Below are 21,281 nucleotides of genomic sequence, written 5' to 3'. Positions count from 1 at the left end.
CCCTGCCGCCGCCCCCCGCACAAAGCTCCCGCCCTCAACACAGCCCCCCGCCACCCCGACCCCCTCTCCAGGGCATCCGGACTGTACATCAACAACAAGACTGCTGCTGTTGCAGCTGCCTTTGTGGGGTAAGTCTCCAAATAGCACACAGACACACTCACAGCCACACACACAACCTTTTACTCCAACATTTTGACAATGTTGGAGACATTATTCCTGGGAAGAGGGTGGAAGGGGAGGGTGGTTAGGGTACACCCCTCTGTAGAACTCCAGGGAAAGTGGAGAGAGAGAGAGAGGGCAGGAAATCAGTCATTTGGAGACTGTGCCTATTTAATCACTGTAAACAAAAGATGCGATCAGTGCTGGAAACACATCTTTGATGTGATGTTTCTATTGGGACCTCGAGATCTCCTTCGGAGAATCTGATTTTTGGATAATTAGTATTTGGATAATCGAGGTACCCGTGTAAATGATTTGGATATGAGCTTCAGAGGTATAGTTAGTATGTTTGCAGATGACCCCAAAATTGGAGGTGTAGTGGACAGCAAAGAAGGTTACCTCAGATTACGAGATCTTGATCAGATGGACAAATGGACTGAGGGGCAAATGAAGTTTAATTTATATAAATAAGAAGTGTTGCATTTTGGAAAAGCACATCAGAACAGGATGTATTTATTTAATAGGTCCTAGGTAGTGCTGCTAAACAAAGAGACCTTGGGATGCATGTTCATAGCTCTTTGAATGTAGAGTCAAAGGTAGATAGGATAGTGAAGAAGGTGTTTGGTATGTTTTCCTTTATTGGTCAGCCCATTATGTATTGGAGTTGGGAGATCATGTTGCGGCTGTACAGGGCATTGGTTAGGCTACTTTTGGAATATTGTGTGCAATTCTGGTCTCCTTCCTATCAGAATGATATTGTGAAACTTGAAAGGGTTCAGAAAAGATTTACAAGGATGTTTGTCAGGGTTGGAGGATTTGGGCTACAGGGAGAGACTGAATAGTCTGGGCCTGTTTTCCCTAGAGTGTCGAAGGCTGAAGGATGACCTCAAAAAGGTTTATAAAATCATGATGGGCATGGATAGGATTAATAGAGAAAGTCTTTTCCCTGTAGTGGGGGAGTCCAGAACTAGAGGGCATAGGTGTAGGGTGAGAGGGAAAAGATATAAAAGGGACCTAAGGGGCAACTTTTTCATGCAGAGGGTGGTGTGCATATAGAATGAGCTGCCAGAGGAAGTAGTGGAGGCTGGTACAATTGCAACATTTAAAAGGCATCCGAATGGGTAAATGAATTGGAAGGGTTTGGAGGGATATGGGCCAAGTGCTGGCAAATGGGACTAGATTAAGTTAGGCTATCTGGTCAACATGGACAAGTTGGACCGGATGGTCTGTTTCTGTGTGGTACATTTCTATGACTCTATAACTCTAAAGATATTCGCAAGTAGAATCTTGTCCAGACCTAATTGTCTTGGCAAGCTGTTTCTAAGCTGTCTTTTTGAAGTACGATTTTGGAGGTGCTGATGTTGGACTGGGGTGGACAAAGTTAAACATCACGCAACACCAGGTTATAGTCCAACCAGTTTATTTGGAGGGACTAGCTTTCGGAGCGTTGCTCCTTCTTCAGGTGGTTGTCACCTGAAGAAGACCCCCCAAAAAAACTTGTTGGACTCTAACCTGGTGTTGTGTGATTTTTAACTTTTTGACCTACCGCAGCCTTGGATGTTGTGATGGCTATAGCATTATTTGGCAGAGAATTCCTGGTAGTGAACCAGGTCTGTAAGAATAGAGCAGAGTGTATGTGGCTGTGTGTTATATAGTTGGATGGGACAGAGCACTGAAAACCGAAAAGACAAAAGATTATGTATTGGATAATACCCAGTCCTGCAATTAGAGCCACAGATTGTCTAAAGGGAACAGAAAAGGGACTATCTAGTAATTTTGTGGCATCAGGACTGTTGTAACCCAAGTGAAAAATGCTGATGAGTTGCTGCCCTATATCTTGTGGATGGCAAAGCTGTAACTGTGCTCCAGTGAAGGAAGGAGTGAATATTTTAGGTGATGGACACTCAAACACAACCCTCAGAAATTCCTGCAATCATATCTTGGCCTTGAAATGATTGGCCTCCAACAACCATAACCTTTGTGCTAGGTATGATTGCAATCATTGAAGACCTTTTCACTGATTCCCACTAACTTTAGATTTACTAAGGATCCTTGATGTCCCACTCAGGTCAAGTTCTGCCTTGGTGTCACTCTAATCTCATCTCTGGAATTGAGCTTTATCGTCCATGTTTGGAGCAAGATTGAAATAGGATTCCTCTGGCTTCTCTGGTTTCCAAAATCCAAAGTTGTGCACTGGTGGATTGGCCATATTAAAAATTGCTCCGTAGTGTCCAGGAATGCAAAGGTTGGGTGGCCTAGCCATGGTAAACACCCTATGCTGGGCTGTGGGGATGGAATCAGGGGTTGGGTCTGAGTGGGATGCTGTTTGTAGAGTCAGTGTAGACTCAATGGGCCAAATGGCCTCTTTCTTCATTGTAGGTAATCTATGATTCTAATGCAGTTGTCTTGACCGTTGGTGAGCAGGTCATTATTGAATAGCTGTCATTCGTTAGCAATGTTGTTACTTTCATCTTTTTGTTAATAATTGTGAATAGTTTGGGGGGGTGGTAATTGATCTGATTAGTTTTATCTTGCATTTTTGGGGTCAGGATGTAGTTTGGTGATTTTTTTTTTTACTTTCCTGTATGGATGTGAGTGTTGTAGCTGTATTGCAACCATTTGGTTAGGCTTGATGAAGTTTGTGTTTACTTCTGATGTTATGCACATGCTATAATTAATATTGGAGTCAGTTATCCATATACAACCCTAATTCATCCCTCCTATTATATTAAACCCCCTATTTACACCGTTCTCATTATTCATCCTGCCTGTTACGTGACTACATAATTTGCCTCATTTGTGTCACTGTTTATGAAGCTGGACTTCAAAAAAGTATCATCGGTCCTCCGAGTCATTTTTCAATGTGGACTGCTGAAATCATTATTTCAGGAACAGTGATAGGCCAGGAATCCTGTGAATGTGTTGGAAGCATGCAGAGTGGGCAGGTTATGATCCCATTCATTGTCTGACATTGCATTCACATTTAGTCTGCTATTCTGGACCTCACAGGTCTGTTAAATGTAACTGTGCTTTCCAAGAAAGGAGGGTGAGAGAAACAGGGAACCTGTAGTTCAAATAGCCAGCCAAATATTATCAGGAAGTGTTGGAACCAATTATTAAGGAAACCCTCAGGTGCATTTAGAAAACCATGGTATGATCAGGCAATGTTAACCACATTTTACAAAAGGGAAATCATGCTTATTTAATGTTTTTGAGAATGTAACTAGAAGAAGAGATAAAGGGAGAACAGTAGATACAGTAGATTTCCAAAAGGCAATGAGTAAGGTACCATCCAGAAAGTTAATGTGCAAAGTAAGAGCAGGCTGAGTTAGAAATAATGTATTAGCATGGAAATAGAGTTAGTGATTGGATAGGAAAGAGGGAGAAGGGCATTTTCAAGTCAGCAAGCTGTGACTAGTGGAGAACCACAAGGATCAGCGTAGGGACTTCAGCCATTTACTATTTATGTTAATTACTCAGATGAAGAGGCAGAGAAATGTATCTAAGTTTCTAAACAACTGTCTGTGGGAGTGTAAGCTGTGAGGAGGATCCAGTGTTGCTGCAAAGAGAGGCAGACAGGTAAATTGAATGGACAACAGGGTGAGGATTAAATATTCAAAGTTTGTGAGAAGATTTGTAGCTCGGGTGCTCGTTGGTGTGGTTGTGTTCGCCGAGCTGGGAATTTGTGTTGCAGACGTTTCGTCCCCTGTCTAGGTGACATCCTCAGTGCTTGGGAGCCTCCTGTGAAGCACTTCTGTGATCTTTCCTCTGGCATTTGTAGTGGTTTGAATCTGCCGCTTCCGGTTGTCAGTTCTAGCTGTCCGTTGCAGTGGTCGGTATATTGGGTCCAGATCGATGTGCTTATTGATTGAATCTGTGGATGAATGCCGTGCCTCTAGGAAGTACCTGGCACTTCACAGGAAGCTCCCAAGCACTGAGGATGTCACCTAGATAGGGGACGAAACGTCTGCAACACAAATTCCCAGCTCGGCGAACAGAACCACAACGAGGATTAAGTATAATGAAGGGAAGGGTGAGGATATTCATTTTCACTATAAGAGTAGAAAAGCAAACTACATTGTACTTTTTAAACAATGTGAAACTTGTAAATGTCAGAGTCCCTTGGGTATACTCAGAAAAGAAGCTCAGAAAGTCAGCATGCATATACAATAAGCAAATAGGATCAATAAAGGTACCTTTATTACAAGGGAATTTGATACAAGAATAAAGACTTCTTATTACAATTGTAAAATATGTTGATTAGTCTAAACTTGGAGTATTGTATGCTTTTGAGAACTCCATTTTTGAGGAATGATATACTAACTTTAGAAGTAATGGGCGGCACGGTGGCATAGTGGTTAGCACTGCTGCCTCACAGCGCCAGAGACCCGGGTTCAATTCCCACCTCAGGCGACTGACTGTGTGGAGTTTGCACATTCTCCCCGTGTCTGCGTGGGTTTCCTCCGGGTGCTCCGGTTTCCTCCCACAGTCCAAAAATGTGCAGGTTAGGTGAATTGGCCATGCTAAATTGCCCGTAGTGTTAGGTAAGGGGTAAATGTAGGGGTGGGTTGCGCTTTGGCGGGTCGGTGTGGACTTGTTGGGCCGAAGGGCCTGTTTCCACACTGTAATGTAATCTAAAAAATCTAATCTAATCCATGAAAGCATCTCTAGATGAGATGAGAGTGTTGTCTGTGATGAAAGCCTCAATAAATTGGACCTCCTAGTCCTCTAGTATTTAGAAGAATGAGAGGATATCTAATTGAAAAATATAAGATTCTGAAGTGGCTTAACAGGATGGACAGTAAGAGATTTCTTTCTGCTGACTGAAGAATCTAGAACTAGGGGACAGGGTATTAAGATAAGGGGGGGGCAATCATTTAGGATAAAGATTCAATGAAATTTCTTCACCCAGAGGTTGTGAATGTTTCAAATTCTCTACTGCAGAGACTTACGGATACTTCATGATGCTGTGTGGAACATATTTAAGGCTGAGAAAAAATGGATTTTTGGTCTCTCAGGGAATCAAGGGATATGGGGAGAAGATAGGTAAGTCGAGTTAAAACTGAGGGTTCGTCATGATCATATTGAATGGTAGATGGATCAAATGGTCAACTCTTGCTCCTATTTCTTATGTTCTTATAATTAGATTAGATTCCCTACAGTGTGGAAACAGGCCTTCAACCCAAAAGTCCATACCGACCCTCCGAAGAGTAACCCACCCCAGACTCATTTCCCTCTGACTAACGCTCCTAGCAGTATGGGGAGTTTAGTATGGCCAATCCACCTAACCTGCACATCTTTGGACTGTGGGAGGAAGCCAGAGCACCCGGAGGAAACCCACGCAGACACGGAGAGAATATGCAGCACTTCAGATGGAAGGAGCAGGCAGCCGAGGGGAGAAGCTGTGTGAAGAGGGAAGAAGAGGAGGGCTCGCGTCTGAAGGTTAGGGGCCAACCACAAGCTCCTCTGATCATCTTTTCTATCTCCATCTCAATCAGGAGGAGTGTGTGATGTGACTGTGCTTCAATGAACAATTCTACCTCCTCCAACAGACCTGCAACCATAGGACAGAGTCTGGAAGATGCTGCTAGTGATCTTAAAGATCATTATCGTCCCCAATTTCTAAACATCAGGGTTTTTCCAGACTGATGCTAATGACAACACCAACATTTAGACAATAGACAATAGACAATAGGTGCAGGAGTAGGCCATTCAGCCCTTCGAGCCTGCACCACCATTCAATATAATCATGGCTGATCATTCCTAATCAGTATCCTGTTCCTGCCTTATCTCCATAACCCTTGATTCCACTATCTTTGAGAGCTCTATCCAACTCTTTCTTAAATGAATCCAGAGAGTGGGCCTCCACTGCCCTCTGTGGCAGAGCATTCCACACAGCCACCACTCTCTGGGTGAAGAAGTTTCTCCTCATCTCTGTCCTAAATGGTCTACCCTGTATTTTTAAGCTGTGTCCTCTGGTTCGGCACTCACCCATCAGTGGAAATATGTTTCCTGCTGCCAGAGTGTCCAATCCTTTCATAATCCCTGTACAGCTGCAGAAGAACCTCTTTGCTTCCATATTCAATCCCTCTTGTTATGAATGCCAGCATGCTATTAGCCTTCTTCACTATCTGCTGTACCTGCATGCTTGCCTTCATTGATTGGTGTACAAGAACACCCAGATCTCTCATTACTGCCCCTTTACCTAAATTGATTCCATTGAGGTAGTAGTCTGCCTTCCTGTTCTTGCTACCAAAGTGGATAACCATACATTTATCCACATTAAACTGCATCTGCCATGCATCTGCCCACTCACCTAACTTGTCCAGGTCACCCTGTAATCTCCTAACATCCTCATCACATTTCATCCTGCCACCCAGCTTTGTATCATCTTTGTTTCTCAGTTCATTCTGCATTGCTGTACCAGGGAGGTCACTAAGGTCTGTACACCGGTAGAAAAGGCTTCAGTCCTATATATTGAAAGAGTGACACACACACAATTACTTTGCTGGCGGTGGATCTCAATAGGAGTGTACCAGAGCTACAAACCCTTCCACTCACTCATTGCAGAGTTGATGTAGAAGCACATACAAAGCATTATTTTGGTGAATGCATGCTATCTTGGTAGCAGTCACAATGCTTTTGAAGGCTTATGCCCGAAACATTGATTCTTCTGCTCCTTGGATGCTACCTGACCTGCTGTGCTTTTCCAGTGCCACACTTTTCAACTTTTATCACCACCCATTCTGAAAGTCACATTGAAGCTGAAAGTGGTTATAGAACAACAAAGGCTACCTGCTATGTACCTCATAGGGTGGTGGGCGTTTGGAACACATTGCTAGCAGAGGTGGTAGAGGCAGGCACGGTAGATTCATTTAAGATGCATCTGGACAGATGCATGAGTAGGTGGGGAACAGAGGGATACAGATGCTTAGGAATTGACTGACAGGTTTAGACTGTACATTTGGATCAGCTCAGGCTTGGAGGGCCAAAGGGCCTGTTCCTGGGCTGCAAATTTTCTTTGTTCTTTGTTCTCTGCCAGATGACCACACATAGGCACCATTCCTGGCAGAACCATGTGGTAACCAATCCTGTCAACCAGCAAAATATTTCTCATGGAAAGGTCATCAAATTAAAACATTGGCCAGGCATTCTAGTGGAGGTGATTGCCCTATTCTCTGCATCAAAAGGCAAGGAAAGATGGGAACTTGCTACCATAGCTTATTGTCCACTGGAAGTTCATTGCCTGAGAAAGTGACTTCTGCTTCTTTATGGTAGAAGAGCCTACAATCAATGGCTATAACCAAGACTGGGATTACAGCTGGTCTCCATTGAGGAGCTGTGGAGGAGACTGGTTATCAAGGTACATCAAGTAGCTTTCGTCAGGACCAGTCTGGTGATTGGAAGGCAAGTGTAACAGAAACAACAGCTGCCAACCACTTTTATCGACTGCCCATTGCCATCCCCCTCCCAGAGGTATGGTGGGGGTTGAGGCAGCTCTGGCCATTAATTCTGTTTCTCTCCCCACAGATGCTGCCTGACCTGCTGAGTATTTCCAACATGTTCTGTTTTTATTTCAGATTTTCAGCATCTGTGCAACTTTCTTTTGGAGCAATCAGGACTGGCTGTGAGGTAGCAGCAAGGACACAAGTGTAGCATTATTGATGGGAAAGTGAAATAGCAGGTTTGTACTCCACAAAGCCACTGCCTGTCTCAGGAGCAGTGCCTTAGTAATCCCACTAATGTGTTGGAGCACAGGTCACTGGATTGTCGTGAAATCTCATGACCTTTCTGCCGATGCTGCCACAGAAGCTGAAACGTTGGTCACCAGATGCTGAATTACAGCTAATCTACCATGGGTTGGCCAGACCTTCCATATTGGAAAGGATGGGCTCTAAGCTCTGTATAAATTTTGCCCCTTGTTGAAATTGGCTGCCTCCATGCGCCATGACATTGAATAACAGGTTCCATAGCAGTGTTGCCAATGCACCAGGTATTCCTGTTAACATGGCCATCAGTTTTTTTGCTGTTTAATGCCTGAATGAAGTTCCCATCCTCATCCTTTGCAGCAGAATTCATGAGTGATCCCATATTCATGGGGAGCTAGCTTACAAGCTATCCTTTCCACCTGAGCTGAAAAATGTGTTGCTGGAAAAGCGCAGCATGTCAGGCAGCATCCAAGGAGCAGGAGAATCGACGTTTCGGGCATAAGTCCTTCTTCAGGATCCTTTCCACCTGGCCTTGTAGGCCACCCACCTGTCCCCAGTGACTCACCATTTACAGATCCTGCCTCTGAAGTATCTCCAATGCCAATATAGGAACTGATAGCTACAACTATCAGATCAAACAATGGTGCTTCTTCAGGAGTGTATTCTTGCTTTTGTTCTTCACCATCAGGCTGCAGTGACTAACCAGGTAGCAAGACTTGAGTATCTAAAATTATAAAGGAAGAAAGGGAATATTGGGCTGAGGGAGGGGTAATTAAATAGAAAGCAAGAAGTGTGAAGTTACAGCATCAACCTTTTACACTTAATACCAGACTGTGGAGAAGTGAGTTTCAAGAAGGTGAGTCAGGCAGGAACATGCCTTGATCTTGGATTGTTTCAACATCACTGATCATATTGGCCTCAATAACTGCTTGACCTCAAAGAGTTTGAGAGGTAGCAATCATGCAGTTTTCCTCGTTGTTCTTCACTACTCTTCTCGAAGTGTCTCTTTGTTCTGTAAGAGACGGGGAAGAGTGTCAATGAGTATATTGCCAATTGCATGGGTGACATAACCATTATAGGTTATTAACTGGAGGTATATAGATAAGCATGGTAAGGATGAAATGGAGCAAACGAATATTAGACATGACTTCTTATTTCTAGAAATTGCTGGTGGGGTCGTGGTATGTTGAACAGCGTGAGAGGTTAATGTATTTAAAGATGCATTCACTGGCTTTGACCACTAATGTGAGATTATTGAACTTTTTCCTGTGCTGTTGCCATGGTCTATAAGGTCTGTGCATTGACCTCAGTGACTATGCTCCTGTTCCTTTTCAAATGTTTGGAAAAATAACCTCTCTCCTCTCCTCTACTCCAGTTCCACTCTTAAACCTTCTGCACCATATTCAAGAATGGGAAGTCCTCTCCCTGGCCTGCTGCTCCATTGCTCTTCTTTCCTCCTTCTCAGAATATCCACTATAAACAGTTCCAGAGCTATGCAAAATCCGGAACGTGCCTCCGTTTTGAAAGTGTTTGGTAGCTGTAATTCATACTTACCTGGATTGAATTTGAGTCCCTTGCTAAGCATGCTACTGGTCAGTAGTTTTTTTTTTAACACGCTATAGAACCCTGTACCTATAGAGTCCGTCTTTTATACACCCTCAGTCTATAATTCCCATCCTTTATTCTTGGAATTGTTGGGTTGCCTGTGAGGAGAGATTGGGTTGAATGGGCCTGTATTCACTGGAATTTTAAAGAAAATGAGGGAATCTCATTGAAAAATATCACATTCTGACAGGATTGGACAGACAGGAAGTGAGGATAATGCTTCCCTTGGCTGTGGGGAGAGGGCAGGATGGGTTCTAGAACAAGGATCAGAGTCTCACGTAGGCCATTTTACACTGAGATGAGGAAACATTTGTTCACTCAGGGATGGTGAACCTGTAGACCTTTCCATGAGAGAAGGCTGTGGGAACATAAACAAAGTTACTTAACATATTTAGAAAAAAATAGATTTCTAGAAGCTAAAGGTATCAAGGGATATGGGAAGAGAGTGGCAGTATGGCATTTCGATAAAGGATCTGCCATGATCATGTTTAATTGCAGAGCAGACTCAATGGGCTGAATGGCCTACTCATCCTATTTTCTATGCCGGTATACCCGGTACCTAGGAATCTGCCCACTGGTACACTCCAACCATTATATGGAACCTACCCATTACACACTGACCATTGTGGATCTAGGTACCTGCAAACCCCCATATGTAGATACTGCACCTATACAGCTCACCCACTATACACCCATGTATACTATGCTCCATACCTGTTAAATGATTAGCCAGATTGATCACCCATTGTACATATGGTGTAAATAGAGAGAAAGGTAAATATTACTTACTTTACACAGTCACTACAGCTACCCATTTTGTATACTAATATGTTAAAGCATCAAAACAGGACACTTCATGTCTGGTGTGTGATGTTCAAGTAGCTGCTTCCTTTATTAATGAGTTTATAAGGCGTTTTAAGCAGACTAGTACAGTAATGATATCAGCTATTATGCAAGGCTTACTTGGATGTAGTGCAGAACCAGATATAATGCTTACACAAAGCTATACAGTATTGTAACCATGAGTCACCTTCCTGGATGAGTAATGGTAATGTCAAGTGCAGCATCTCATCATCCTACAAATTAGCACTGTTATTAGTGTGGTCACTTTTACAGAACAACATGGTCAAGTGTTAAAGCCTTCAACGATCATCATTTGATACACAAGCAGATTGCTGAATATTGTACGGTAGAACAGGCCACTATATACAGTGACAATGATACATTTCAACAGTATAGTTGTGCAGAAAAATGCTACATGTTGAAGGTTACAGTTAAAGAGATAGAATAAGAATTATTCAACCAAATTAATTGATTAATGGACTGCTGTAAGATACCAAGTGTCCTCCATTTGGATAATCTTTCTCAGCTTCCAGAAAATGAATGACTGAACAGCTGAAAGGAACTCAGATCTAACAACTAGAGTTTATATTTTGGAAGGGCATCAAAGTATAGAAGGTTGGAATGGATAGTCAACTTGAAACATTTGGAATCAAGGGTACATGGTCTGCTACTTAGTTACCATGATGAAGAAGGGTACATGGTCTGCTACTTAGTTACCATGATGAAGGGCTTTTGCCCGAAACGTCAATTTTCCTGCTCCTCGGATGCTGCCTGACCTGCTGTGCTTTTCCAGCACCACTCTATTCTAGACTCTGGTTTCCAGCATCTGCAGTCCTTGTTTTTACCAACTTAGTTACCATGTCCACTTGAATAAAGAAGTAAGGCAGTGAGTTGCAATATATGGTTCAAATTCAGAGTTTCATTGGGATGGTTTGAGCCCTGTCCACTCAGCATAACCTGGATAGATTGGAAACTAAAGTTCTTCATAGGACTTGCTGCCAATGTTATGCTCTTTCTCCATAGTCCCTTTTCACTGTTTGTACGAGACGCCCTTGAAAGCCCTCCCTTGTCTCTTATCTCTCGCAAGGAGGTTCCTTTGGTCCTGGGGACAACCTCCCTCCACCTCGTGGTGCTCCTGCCTGTCAACCAGCTGCTGTTTCCAGACAGGAGGGAAACTAAAGAAGAAAATGCAAATGTGGCCTGGCTATTTAAATCGACTGGGCCTTTTTCCAGCGATATTAGGAGGGTGGGTGGAGCGGAGAGGAGACAGTGTCATTATAGGTCTTAATTATGTTAAAATCCAGATGATAAAAATTACAGTATCCAAAAAGACCAGGCCAGAACCAAGTCTTCAATTGGACTTCCCTTATCTTCCCTATATTCTCAGTTATACTTGCTTTTCAAATATTTATAATTTTCTTTTAAATGTAATTTTGTGTCTGCTTCAATCGTGGAATCATAGCATTTTGCAATGTAGATGGAGGCCTTTGTTCTTCTAGTGATAATATTTAGACTTCATCTTTTTTCGTTCTAAAATGGAAGATAAAGTTTTGTTTTGCAAAAACTGCACAATCATTAACATCAGGGTTATACTATACACAGTGTGCACTGTACACTGATAGTAATCCATCCAGCTCATTCATTGAGATCACTGAGCCTCAACTATTATAGCATGGGAGCTTATTCAAATCATTTTGTCTGTCCTTATACCTGTCCTTGCCAAAGCAACCCAAAACTAATCCCACTTCCCTGCACTTTTCTCAAACTTCCTCTATTTCAAATGTTCAGCTACCTTTCCCTTAAAAGATATAGCACTCATAGCTCAGCCATTCCCTACAACAAAGTATTCCATTGTCTAATATCTCTTTAACCTTCTTAATTTCTCTTAACCTCTCTTCTGACTATTGGAGTTCATTTTAAATTGATGAGCCCTGAGTTGACTCCCTAATCAGATGAAACAGTATTTTCTTATTCATATTGAAAATAACCTTTATGATATCTTCTCATAGCCTTCTATGCTTCGGTGGATATCACTTCATCTACAGATTTCTTCTCATAAATATAGTTTCCCATCCTGACATCTTCCTGACGATTCAAAATACATAGAATGGTTACACCATTTGTGTGTTATTCTCTTTAAAGCAATTTAATTAGTTCTAGTTCTCTGCTTTCTCCCCAAAGACTTGCAATTTTCTTTCTGTGTAAATACTTATCCAATTCCTTTTTAAAAACTACAACTGAATCTTCCTCCACTATACTATCAGGTTGTGGGTTCCACGTTATTACTGCACTCTGCACAAAGACCTTTTTCCTCATGTCACTTTTGGTTCTTTTGTTTATCCTTTTAAATCTGTCTTCTCTGGTTCTCAACACTCTGCCAGTGGATGTAACTTCTGTTTAGCTTGGACCCCTCATGATTTTAACAATGCAATCAAATTAGTACACACCTTGTTTTCCCAAAGAATAGTAACTCCTGATTCTCAAATCTGTCAATGTAAGCCCTTCACATATGGAACCACTCTCACAAATCTTTTCTGAATCTTTGTGAAAACCCTCACATCCTTCCTGAAGAATGGTGTCAAGATTGGAACATAATATTCCAGCTAAGGCTGAACCAACATTTTTGTAAGATTAATCATAACTTCTTTGCTTCTGTATTATATGCTTCTATTCTAATACATAGAATAAAGAGCTGGTTACTGGCAGGCTCAACTCTCCACTTGCTCCAAAAGACTGACATGTTAGATGGTGGGCACTACCATCTTGGGCACACTCCATTAGCACCAGCTCCATGCACCCCTTATCCACTAGTTTGTAAAATGTTTTGATTGACAATAGAATTAACTTTGGTCTTTCTTTGAAGGTCCATGGTTGGTATCTAAAGATTTTTTTAAAAAATCAATCAGCACTTATTTTAGACCAAATAAAAGCAGTTAAGCCCTTCAGAAAATATCCTCTTTTCCACTTTTACAACTGAATTAGTACAATTAATTTATTTTAAAGTTTGATAAATTATCATTTTGGCTGAATCAATAATTTAATATTACAGTATAGTATCCTTATAGAGAAAAACTCAAATGCCTTATAGACCGTGATTAAGTTAGTTTAAGGACCTTTGCAGAACCTATCATGAAATACATCCTGTTACAGTGCTGATGAGACAAAATTAGTCAAAAATGTGTGGCTCCGTTGCATCTCGAATGATTGACCATGCACTGAGTTGGAAACCAGGCTCCCCTGAGCAAAGTTCCCTTTTCCTATTCCTATTCTGATTACTGTGAGTGGAATGCCAGAGTCTGAAGGCTCAATCGAGCCTTTGCTCCTATTGTAATGAGTAATTTGAAGGAAAATGTTTTGTTCTTTGTTCTTGTCTGCATGCTTTTTCTTCCCTCCACGTTGAAATAAGATTTAATGCCATTTGTTGTGTGACTGACTGTGCAAATGATGTAGAAACATTGTTAACTCAAGAAAATATGTAAATACTTATATTTGTTATATTTTGGAGAAGAATATTGATATCTGTTAAACATGCATAAAGCTGATGTAAGTTGTTTGTGAATTGCTAAAATCATATTTTAAGATTAACTCGTACTGGCCAATGGTCTTCATGTAACATTGCAGGGCCAGTTCTAAATATCTCTGCCCATTAATTAATCAGTAGGATCCCACCCTGGCAGAGCATCAGAGTAAGACTGTTCTTTCTCAACTTTCCTCAGACACACCATCCTGAGAAGCCACTTTTTCCTACCACAGGATACCCAAGAGAGCTCTATAGCTAGCAGTCTGACAGCCAAACTGAACCCTGGCCTTTTGTATCCTGCCAGGTTCGAAAAGCTGGACATCACCCCTAAAAGTGCCCAGAAGATTAAGCCCGTTCTTGAACGGTGGATGGCTGAGGCTGAGGCCCGCCACCGAGCAGGAATGCAGAATCTAACTGAATTTATCGGCAGTGAACCCTCCAAAAAGCGCAAGCGGCGGACATCTTTCACTCCCCAGGCCCTGGAGATCTTAAATGCCCACTTTGAAAAGAATACACACCCATCAGGGCAGGAAATGACAGAAATTGCTGAGAAACTGAATTATGATCGGGAGGTAGTTAGAGTTTGGTTCTGCAACAAGAGACAAGCGTTGAAAAACACAATTAAACGCTTAAAACAATCCGAGTCGTCGACAGGCCTGGCCATGGAACCACTCACAGACTCTTTTGAAGAAACCTCCTAAAACTAAAAACTGTCCACCAGTAATTCATGATGCAGACATCTTTGGGAAAGTCCTTGTACATCTCCTGCAAGTAAAAGACTGCAAACTGCTGTGTTGACACATTTCCAGACTGTCCATTGAGTTTACTATTGAAGAAAACAGCGCGACACATTATTGTGCAGTAGAATTAGTTTTAATGAAATTAAAGAACCCCCAGTCATTTAGCTGACTGAAACTGAACCAAATAGACATTTCATGAACTGTAAAATATTTGACTGAGAAAACCTTCTATGAGTTACAGAGAGCTCTGTATTTCACACAAAAACAACATCCGAATTAGTGCCTGTCATTGTCAGGTACAAAGTGCTGCATTAATATTAATCTGTTAACCAAAGTCAGAAGCAAAGCACCAGAATCAAGTTAATAGCCTACTGTTTTTGAGTGTATATTGTGTTAAAATTTTTACATTTGTAATTACAAAAGAAAATGGATGAATTACTTTTTTCTCGTTCACAGATTGTGTCCATTTGTCGTGTTGGGTTAACACAACTGTAGAAGCCATTATTATAAGGTTGTCACTTTGTCTTTCTTCTGTGCTATTGTAAAACCAGAAATGTTCGTATGCCAACAATTTCTATGTAATTTGGCAGTTGCCAGTGTTTCTGTGTGATGGATTTTAAATTGCACTGTATTTTAGTAGTGCAAAACAAAAGGGAATTGTGCACATTGCCAGTCATGTAATGTTGGTTGTCCCTTCTTTACAAAAATGGCCACCAGTGTGAAGCGATTCTATTTAGCAGTCTTGTACCACAACCTCAGTTGTTTGTGTAATTGCAACATCGGTGTAAATTTTGTGTGCAAAGCAATCTTTTTCCAAAGCCTGTTAGCCAAAGAATTTCAATATCATACTATTTAAGTGAAACATGACAAAGGTTAAGTGAGAAATTAGGACTGGGACATGACCATAATAAGGGCTGTCATCAGACTTATTTATTCAGAAGATGTATTACAGCAGTGTCTAAACTGAAGCACAGAGTTACAGTGCCTGGTCACCAGATTATTTACAGCTCACATTTATCCTGAACTTTAAATTACTTAACACTTAAAAGTTTTCCATATAAGAATGGAAACTCATCGAATCACCCATGTGCATACACAGACACACACACAAACAGACATGTACATAAATATACAGGCGCACATATAGACATATTCTTTCATTATAGATCTAATGTCTCTTCTGTTTCATTTAACCATGCTAAAAAGACATCATCTAAGAATCATGTTACTTGGTTAATGTAGCAAATGTTTAAAAGGCATACAAAGTACTTAAACTATGAGGGGTTTTAACAACATCCCAGGAACACTGGTTCTCACAATGCTCATAATTCATGACCAAAGTTAGTTTATAGAAGAGAGCATTGCACACACACAATTGAGAATGAATTCCAAGTCTTTATTTTCCAGTAGCATGAGGCCTTGTGTTTATCAGATGATTTAATGACACATCTGTAGCATACTTTTCTGAATCTTCTTTCCACAACTATTACCAGCTTTAAATGCCAAAAACAGAAATGACACATGATTATTTTGCATTGTAGTTCAAAGTTTGTGAGAATTGCAGTATTCAGCTGTTTTGTTTTTTCTGAATTTTGCTAATTATATTTAGGCCAAACCTTGAGAGTTTCAGTTTATGCATAGAGACTGAAGTAAGAACTTGAGGCTTAGTGGCAGTGTTCCTACATCAGATTTGAGTCCCACCTATCCTGAATATGTATCATAACAAGTCCAAATGGGTTGGTTAAGAATAATGTTATGAAGATAGAGATGTGAATATTGAAAACATCAAGCAGGGTAAATAACCAGTTTGCCAATATTATGAAAATATTGATTTTTAATCAAATTTCCTGGCACCAACTAGATTTTTTTCTAAATGTATTTCATCTTGATTCTAATATAAATTAGTCATCAGTGTACATCCAAAATGGATAAACAATAAGAATGTTTTTGTGGAAATTGTAACCCACATAATGCTTGATTTTGAATAGTAAAATTCCTTAATGAGTAGGTAACTCTTACTACAGTTTGCATCCTGTCCATCCTCTCTTAATTCAAGATCAAATAAGATATTGTACAAGAACCATAATGATTATTCCACATCAGTAGAATTTTAACCAGTTGGATTGGCACAAACATATGCTTATTTATTGAACAAGCTTAATAACTATATGCATTGAAGGGAATTAATTTTGGTTATGATTCAAAGCAATGCAATGTGCAAAAGAGTTAAGTAGAAATTACTTACAGAGAGTACAGAGAACAAGTAAACAGATGAGTGAATGCTTGATCAACATAATTGGTTTTGAGAATGTCTTTCAATGTGTAAGAACTCAGGGACAGAGTTCCAGACAGTAAGTACAAGATGGCTAAGGCTATGATTGATACTTGTAACACTGTAACATACAGATATCTGGTGAATTATTGTTTATCCAAATGCTGAATAGGATTGGACAACAATTAAAAATTACAGGTCAAGTAATGAATAATAGGATGACATTGTTATGGAGGACACTGAACATTTCAAATAAGTATAGGGGTGTCTGAAACCATATATGTGTCAAAAAAGGACATGTCTTTTCAAAGAGGACATCACCCAGCATGACAGAGGAGAGAAAATCATAAATGCAGAAACTGAGGAAAACAAAGTGATAATGTTTTCTGGGTATTAAGCCCACTGCCACTTGAAGGTCTTATCAACCATTTGCTACTCAAGGCTTAATGGTCATAACATGTTCCAAAATGACATCTTGCCTAATAAGTTACTGCCTTTTAGGGTGGTTTTATGGAACTGTATAATACAACAATCTCATGATGAGAATGGGACTGATAAGATAATTGCTAGACAGGATTGCTTACCAATCTCTTGATTATATTTGCCATTTGGATTATAGGTAGATTTTTTTCCATGATGTAGCAGTCCAATCATAGACAAAATGTACAACCATTGTAAAAAGAAGTAAACCAATGTTACAAGACCACCGCTGGCCCTCAAGAGAGACTTTGCAGTTCAGATAGCTGCTGTTTACATTCATTTTCATCTTATATTAAATCCATATTTCTTTACCCCTTTTTTAGTACTCATTTGTATATGTCTGTCCCCTTCAGCATCTTTTTTAAGTATAGATACAAGGTAAGAGATTCTGAAGAATCTAATGTTTGAAAAGGTTTAACTCATTTGACTCATTTCTACCACATTAATGGAAATGAGGCATACTGAATGAAACTGAGGAAGATAAGTAGAGGCTTAATGTAACTCAAGCTGTAACCAAATATAGAATAAAAATGCCTTTGCTCATCTTATCAATGCTGGACCAAAGCTCAGAGTATATGGGTATAGGTATATGCACATTGTATAGATGTGGCTCGATATTACAGACAATCTCACAATATTAAACTGTTACTTTTTAAATCTCTTTATAAATGCTTTACCTCAACACTCTACTTCTAGAACCCTAAATTACAACATTCAAAACCACTAAATTTCTTGTTAGACTTTAATCAATTGAGTAAAATCTATTTGGGTTGAAGTTTGCATTGTTCTCAGCTGAATGTGAACGTCATGTGTTTGCTTGTTTATAAATTAAGAAAGCTCTATGTGTAGCACAGTGTCCATTAATTCATTTGCAAAATAACATTTTGCAAAAAGCTATACTATTGTTGCCAGGGTCACTCAAATAAATTGCTGCAGAGAGTTTGGGTGTGAAATGCACCACTGTTACACTGACAGTAAGAAGATTATCCTGTTGGAAATTCAATGGAATGGAGGTTAAAAACTGGAGCCAGAGACCAAATTCACCAGGTCAAGATCCTTACTGCTCAGACACTTAAACCAAAGCTGACTTACCTGCACAGGTTGCTTACCTTTTATAGACTGAAAATACTGTACTTTATCTACAGCAATATCTGTATGGTCAGTTAAGCTGCACTTTGTGTATTTCTGAACAGCTTCAGATCTGTCACTTTTACTTTGTACCATAAAAATAAACAAAACATTTGAAATGATTTTTTTTTAAATGGTTATTTCATGGACATTTTAGCTTTGCTGTTTGTGTGATTTCATGTTGATTCCCCCAGATTGGAGAAGATGTTTTCAGAGTGGTTGCAGGGGAAATGATCGACCCAAGTAAGTATGATCTGTCATGGTCCTTCTGTAACAGCTTCCAAATTTATAGACAACTGTTGATTTTATGAGAGGAGGGAGTTCTATTCAACTGACTAACATTATGTTAACATCACAAGTGTGACACCAAATGGGCCAGTTTCTTTAGGTTTTTTGTGCTTTTTTTATTACTATCTTTTAGCTTTAAGCTTATAACTACAGGTCACAGTTAAGGGAGAGAATTATTTGTGCTGATTATGGTTTCTGTGATCTATGATGAAAAAGCAGAAATAAGGAAAGAAGTTGCCTTTATAAAGCCTCCTCCATAACTTCAGAAGTTCCAAAGCACCCATTTAAAACTGATGGAATGCTTTTGAAGTAGAGTGACTGCTAATATGTAGAGAAACATGGCAGGAATTTTACAATGATAAGTTCCACTAATTTTAATGGTGCTGGTTCATTGTCCAAGACACTGGGGAGAGTTTATTTGAAATTATATGCAAGTAGGAGGAGAAGTGAGGTTTCTGTTTAATATTTCTGAAAGATGACAAGTGGAACAGTGCAGCATTCCCTCTGTTGCACTAAAATGTCAGCCTAAATTTTATGGGGTTTTAACTTCCAACTGTGACTCGGAGGCTCAGGTGCTGCCTGTGAACTACAGCCGACAAATGATGGTCTCATTTTGGGCAAAAACTCCTCATTCCTGATGAAGGGTTTTTGCCCGAAACGTCAATTTTCCTGCTCCTCTGTTGCTGCCAGACCGGCTGTGCATTTCCAGCACCACACTCACAACTGACAAATGGTCAACCTGCTGTCTCAGAACTGGGAGACAGCTTTTATCCTCCCATATTTTTCTAGAAACATTAATACAAGTATATTTCATCTAACGTCATTTCTAATTGTGAACATACTCAGATTTTTAAGTTTGTTAAATGCTTCTTCAAAGTTTGTCAGAGTTCAACAGGAAGTCGTAAACAAAGTGCTAACTGATTAACCATTGTTCTGCACAGTGATAATTATTGTCATTTTTAGTTAGTGATATAAAGTTACAGTAAAAAATGTATAGTTCAATGAGAATTTGTTATTTTTTTAGTCGAAGTTAAATGACATTTAAAAGGGGTTATTCCATCCTTCTTCAGGGTCTCTCGAGACCGCAGGAAAAGCTCTATTTCAGGTCCGGCAGGTCAAGAAATGGACACATTTTGAAGAAGCTGTTGTCTTCTATCCTTTTCACCCAATCACCTTATAGGAACTTGATTACAAAATGGCACAGACCTCTTGAAAATTGTAAATATCCATTTGTCCGAAATAAAATTCGAACAATTACTGTGCAGCCGAGAACAAAATTGTGGAGAACAATCTTCCGAAGCATTGGGAAAAGTACCTAAGAAGCAGCTTAAAAGCTTTATGTAACCAGTCCATTAGCTTGCTCTTGATATTACCAGTAATAGCAAAGTTAAGAAATAACTTTGAAAACTTTGTTTAGTTAAGCGAATCCTCAGTGTAGTCCTTACGAAGCTCAGATGGACAACACAACCTGTCCTTTTAATCAGAGTAGTAACAGAGTAAGCTTTGGCCAACATTTTCCTCATGTTTACTGCTGGATCTTGGCAACAGTGGAATCTATAGGAAGGGATGCCCAAGTTTCAGGTCCCCATTAGACCAAAACCTGGTGCTCTGTTTTAATTTAATGCCATTTCTCTCCCCCACAAAAAAAATTAGTGGCCCACAATCCTGCCATGTTCCTCCCCATTCTATATAAAGCAAAATTTAAAGAAAACTGCAATGTTGGATTTTCTCCCATTAATATTCTTGGGCCATATCTATGGTAGTTGCTACGCATTAGGTGCCAAACAGAGTATTGGCAGTGGTCATTTTGTTCTGAGAATCTTTCTGGGTTTTTTTAAAATTCCCTAATGGGGTATGAGTATCACTAGCAAGGCCAGCATTTACTATTAATCCATAATTGCTTTTGAGAATATGCCCTTGTCTTCCTAGGTGACAGAGATTGTGACTCTCGAAGGTGCTGCAGAAGGAGAGTTGGTAAGTTTCTGCAGTGTTTATTGTAGATAGTACACCTCACTCCCTTTTCCTGGATGATGTTAAGCTTCTTGCATGTTGTTGGAGTTATATTCATCAGGACAATTGAAGAGTATTCCATGCTTGTGTCTTACAGATGATGGTCAGGAGTCAGAAGGTGAGTTGTGCAGCACAGAATTCTCAACTTCTTGTAGTCACAGTATTGATATGGTGGTCCAGTCAATAGTTTGGTCCCCAGGTTGCTGAAGATAGTGGGTTAAGTGGTGGTACTGTAATTGGTTGTGGAGTGGAGATAGTTATATTGTCTCTTGTTGTCTATGGTCATTACCTGATATGCACATCATGAGTGTTGTTTGCCACTTATCAAACCAAGCCTAATAATTGTCCTGGTTATCTTGCATGAGGGAACAGACTGCTTCAGTATCTGAGGGGAATATATCTGAACATTGTGCCAACATTCCCACTTCTGACCTCATGATGAAAGGTAAGTCAATTTACAGCAGCTAAAGATAGTTGAGCCTCAGACACTATCCTGAGGAGCTCCTGCAGTGATGTCCTGGCACTGA

General features: G+C 40.2%; 1 protein-coding gene across 5 annotated transcripts in view; it reads left to right on the top strand.

Moving 5' to 3' along the window:
* pou6f2 (POU class 6 homeobox 2) overlaps window positions 1–18,552 on the top strand; it is a 581,389-nt gene extending 562,837 nt beyond the window's left edge. For all 5 annotated transcript variants that reach the window (XM_043688935.1, XM_043688932.1, XM_043688930.1 and 2 more), the window contains one exon: window positions 14,033–18,552. In XM_043688935.1, coding sequence (XP_043544870.1) covers window positions 14,033–14,537 — 505 coding nt within the window. In that variant the 3' untranslated portion in view covers window positions 14,538–18,552. The remainder of the gene's footprint in view (window positions 1–14,032) is intronic.
* The last annotated feature ends 2,729 nt before the right edge of the window (window positions 18,553–21,281 follow it).

This window comes from Chiloscyllium plagiosum, chromosome 4, assembly GCF_004010195.1.
Source record: "Chiloscyllium plagiosum isolate BGI_BamShark_2017 chromosome 4, ASM401019v2, whole genome shotgun sequence".
Lineage (NCBI taxonomy): Eukaryota > Metazoa > Chordata > Chondrichthyes > Orectolobiformes > Hemiscylliidae > Chiloscyllium > Chiloscyllium plagiosum.
Note: the sequence above shows the minus strand (reverse complement) of the source record. Positions and strands in the feature narration are given on the sequence as shown.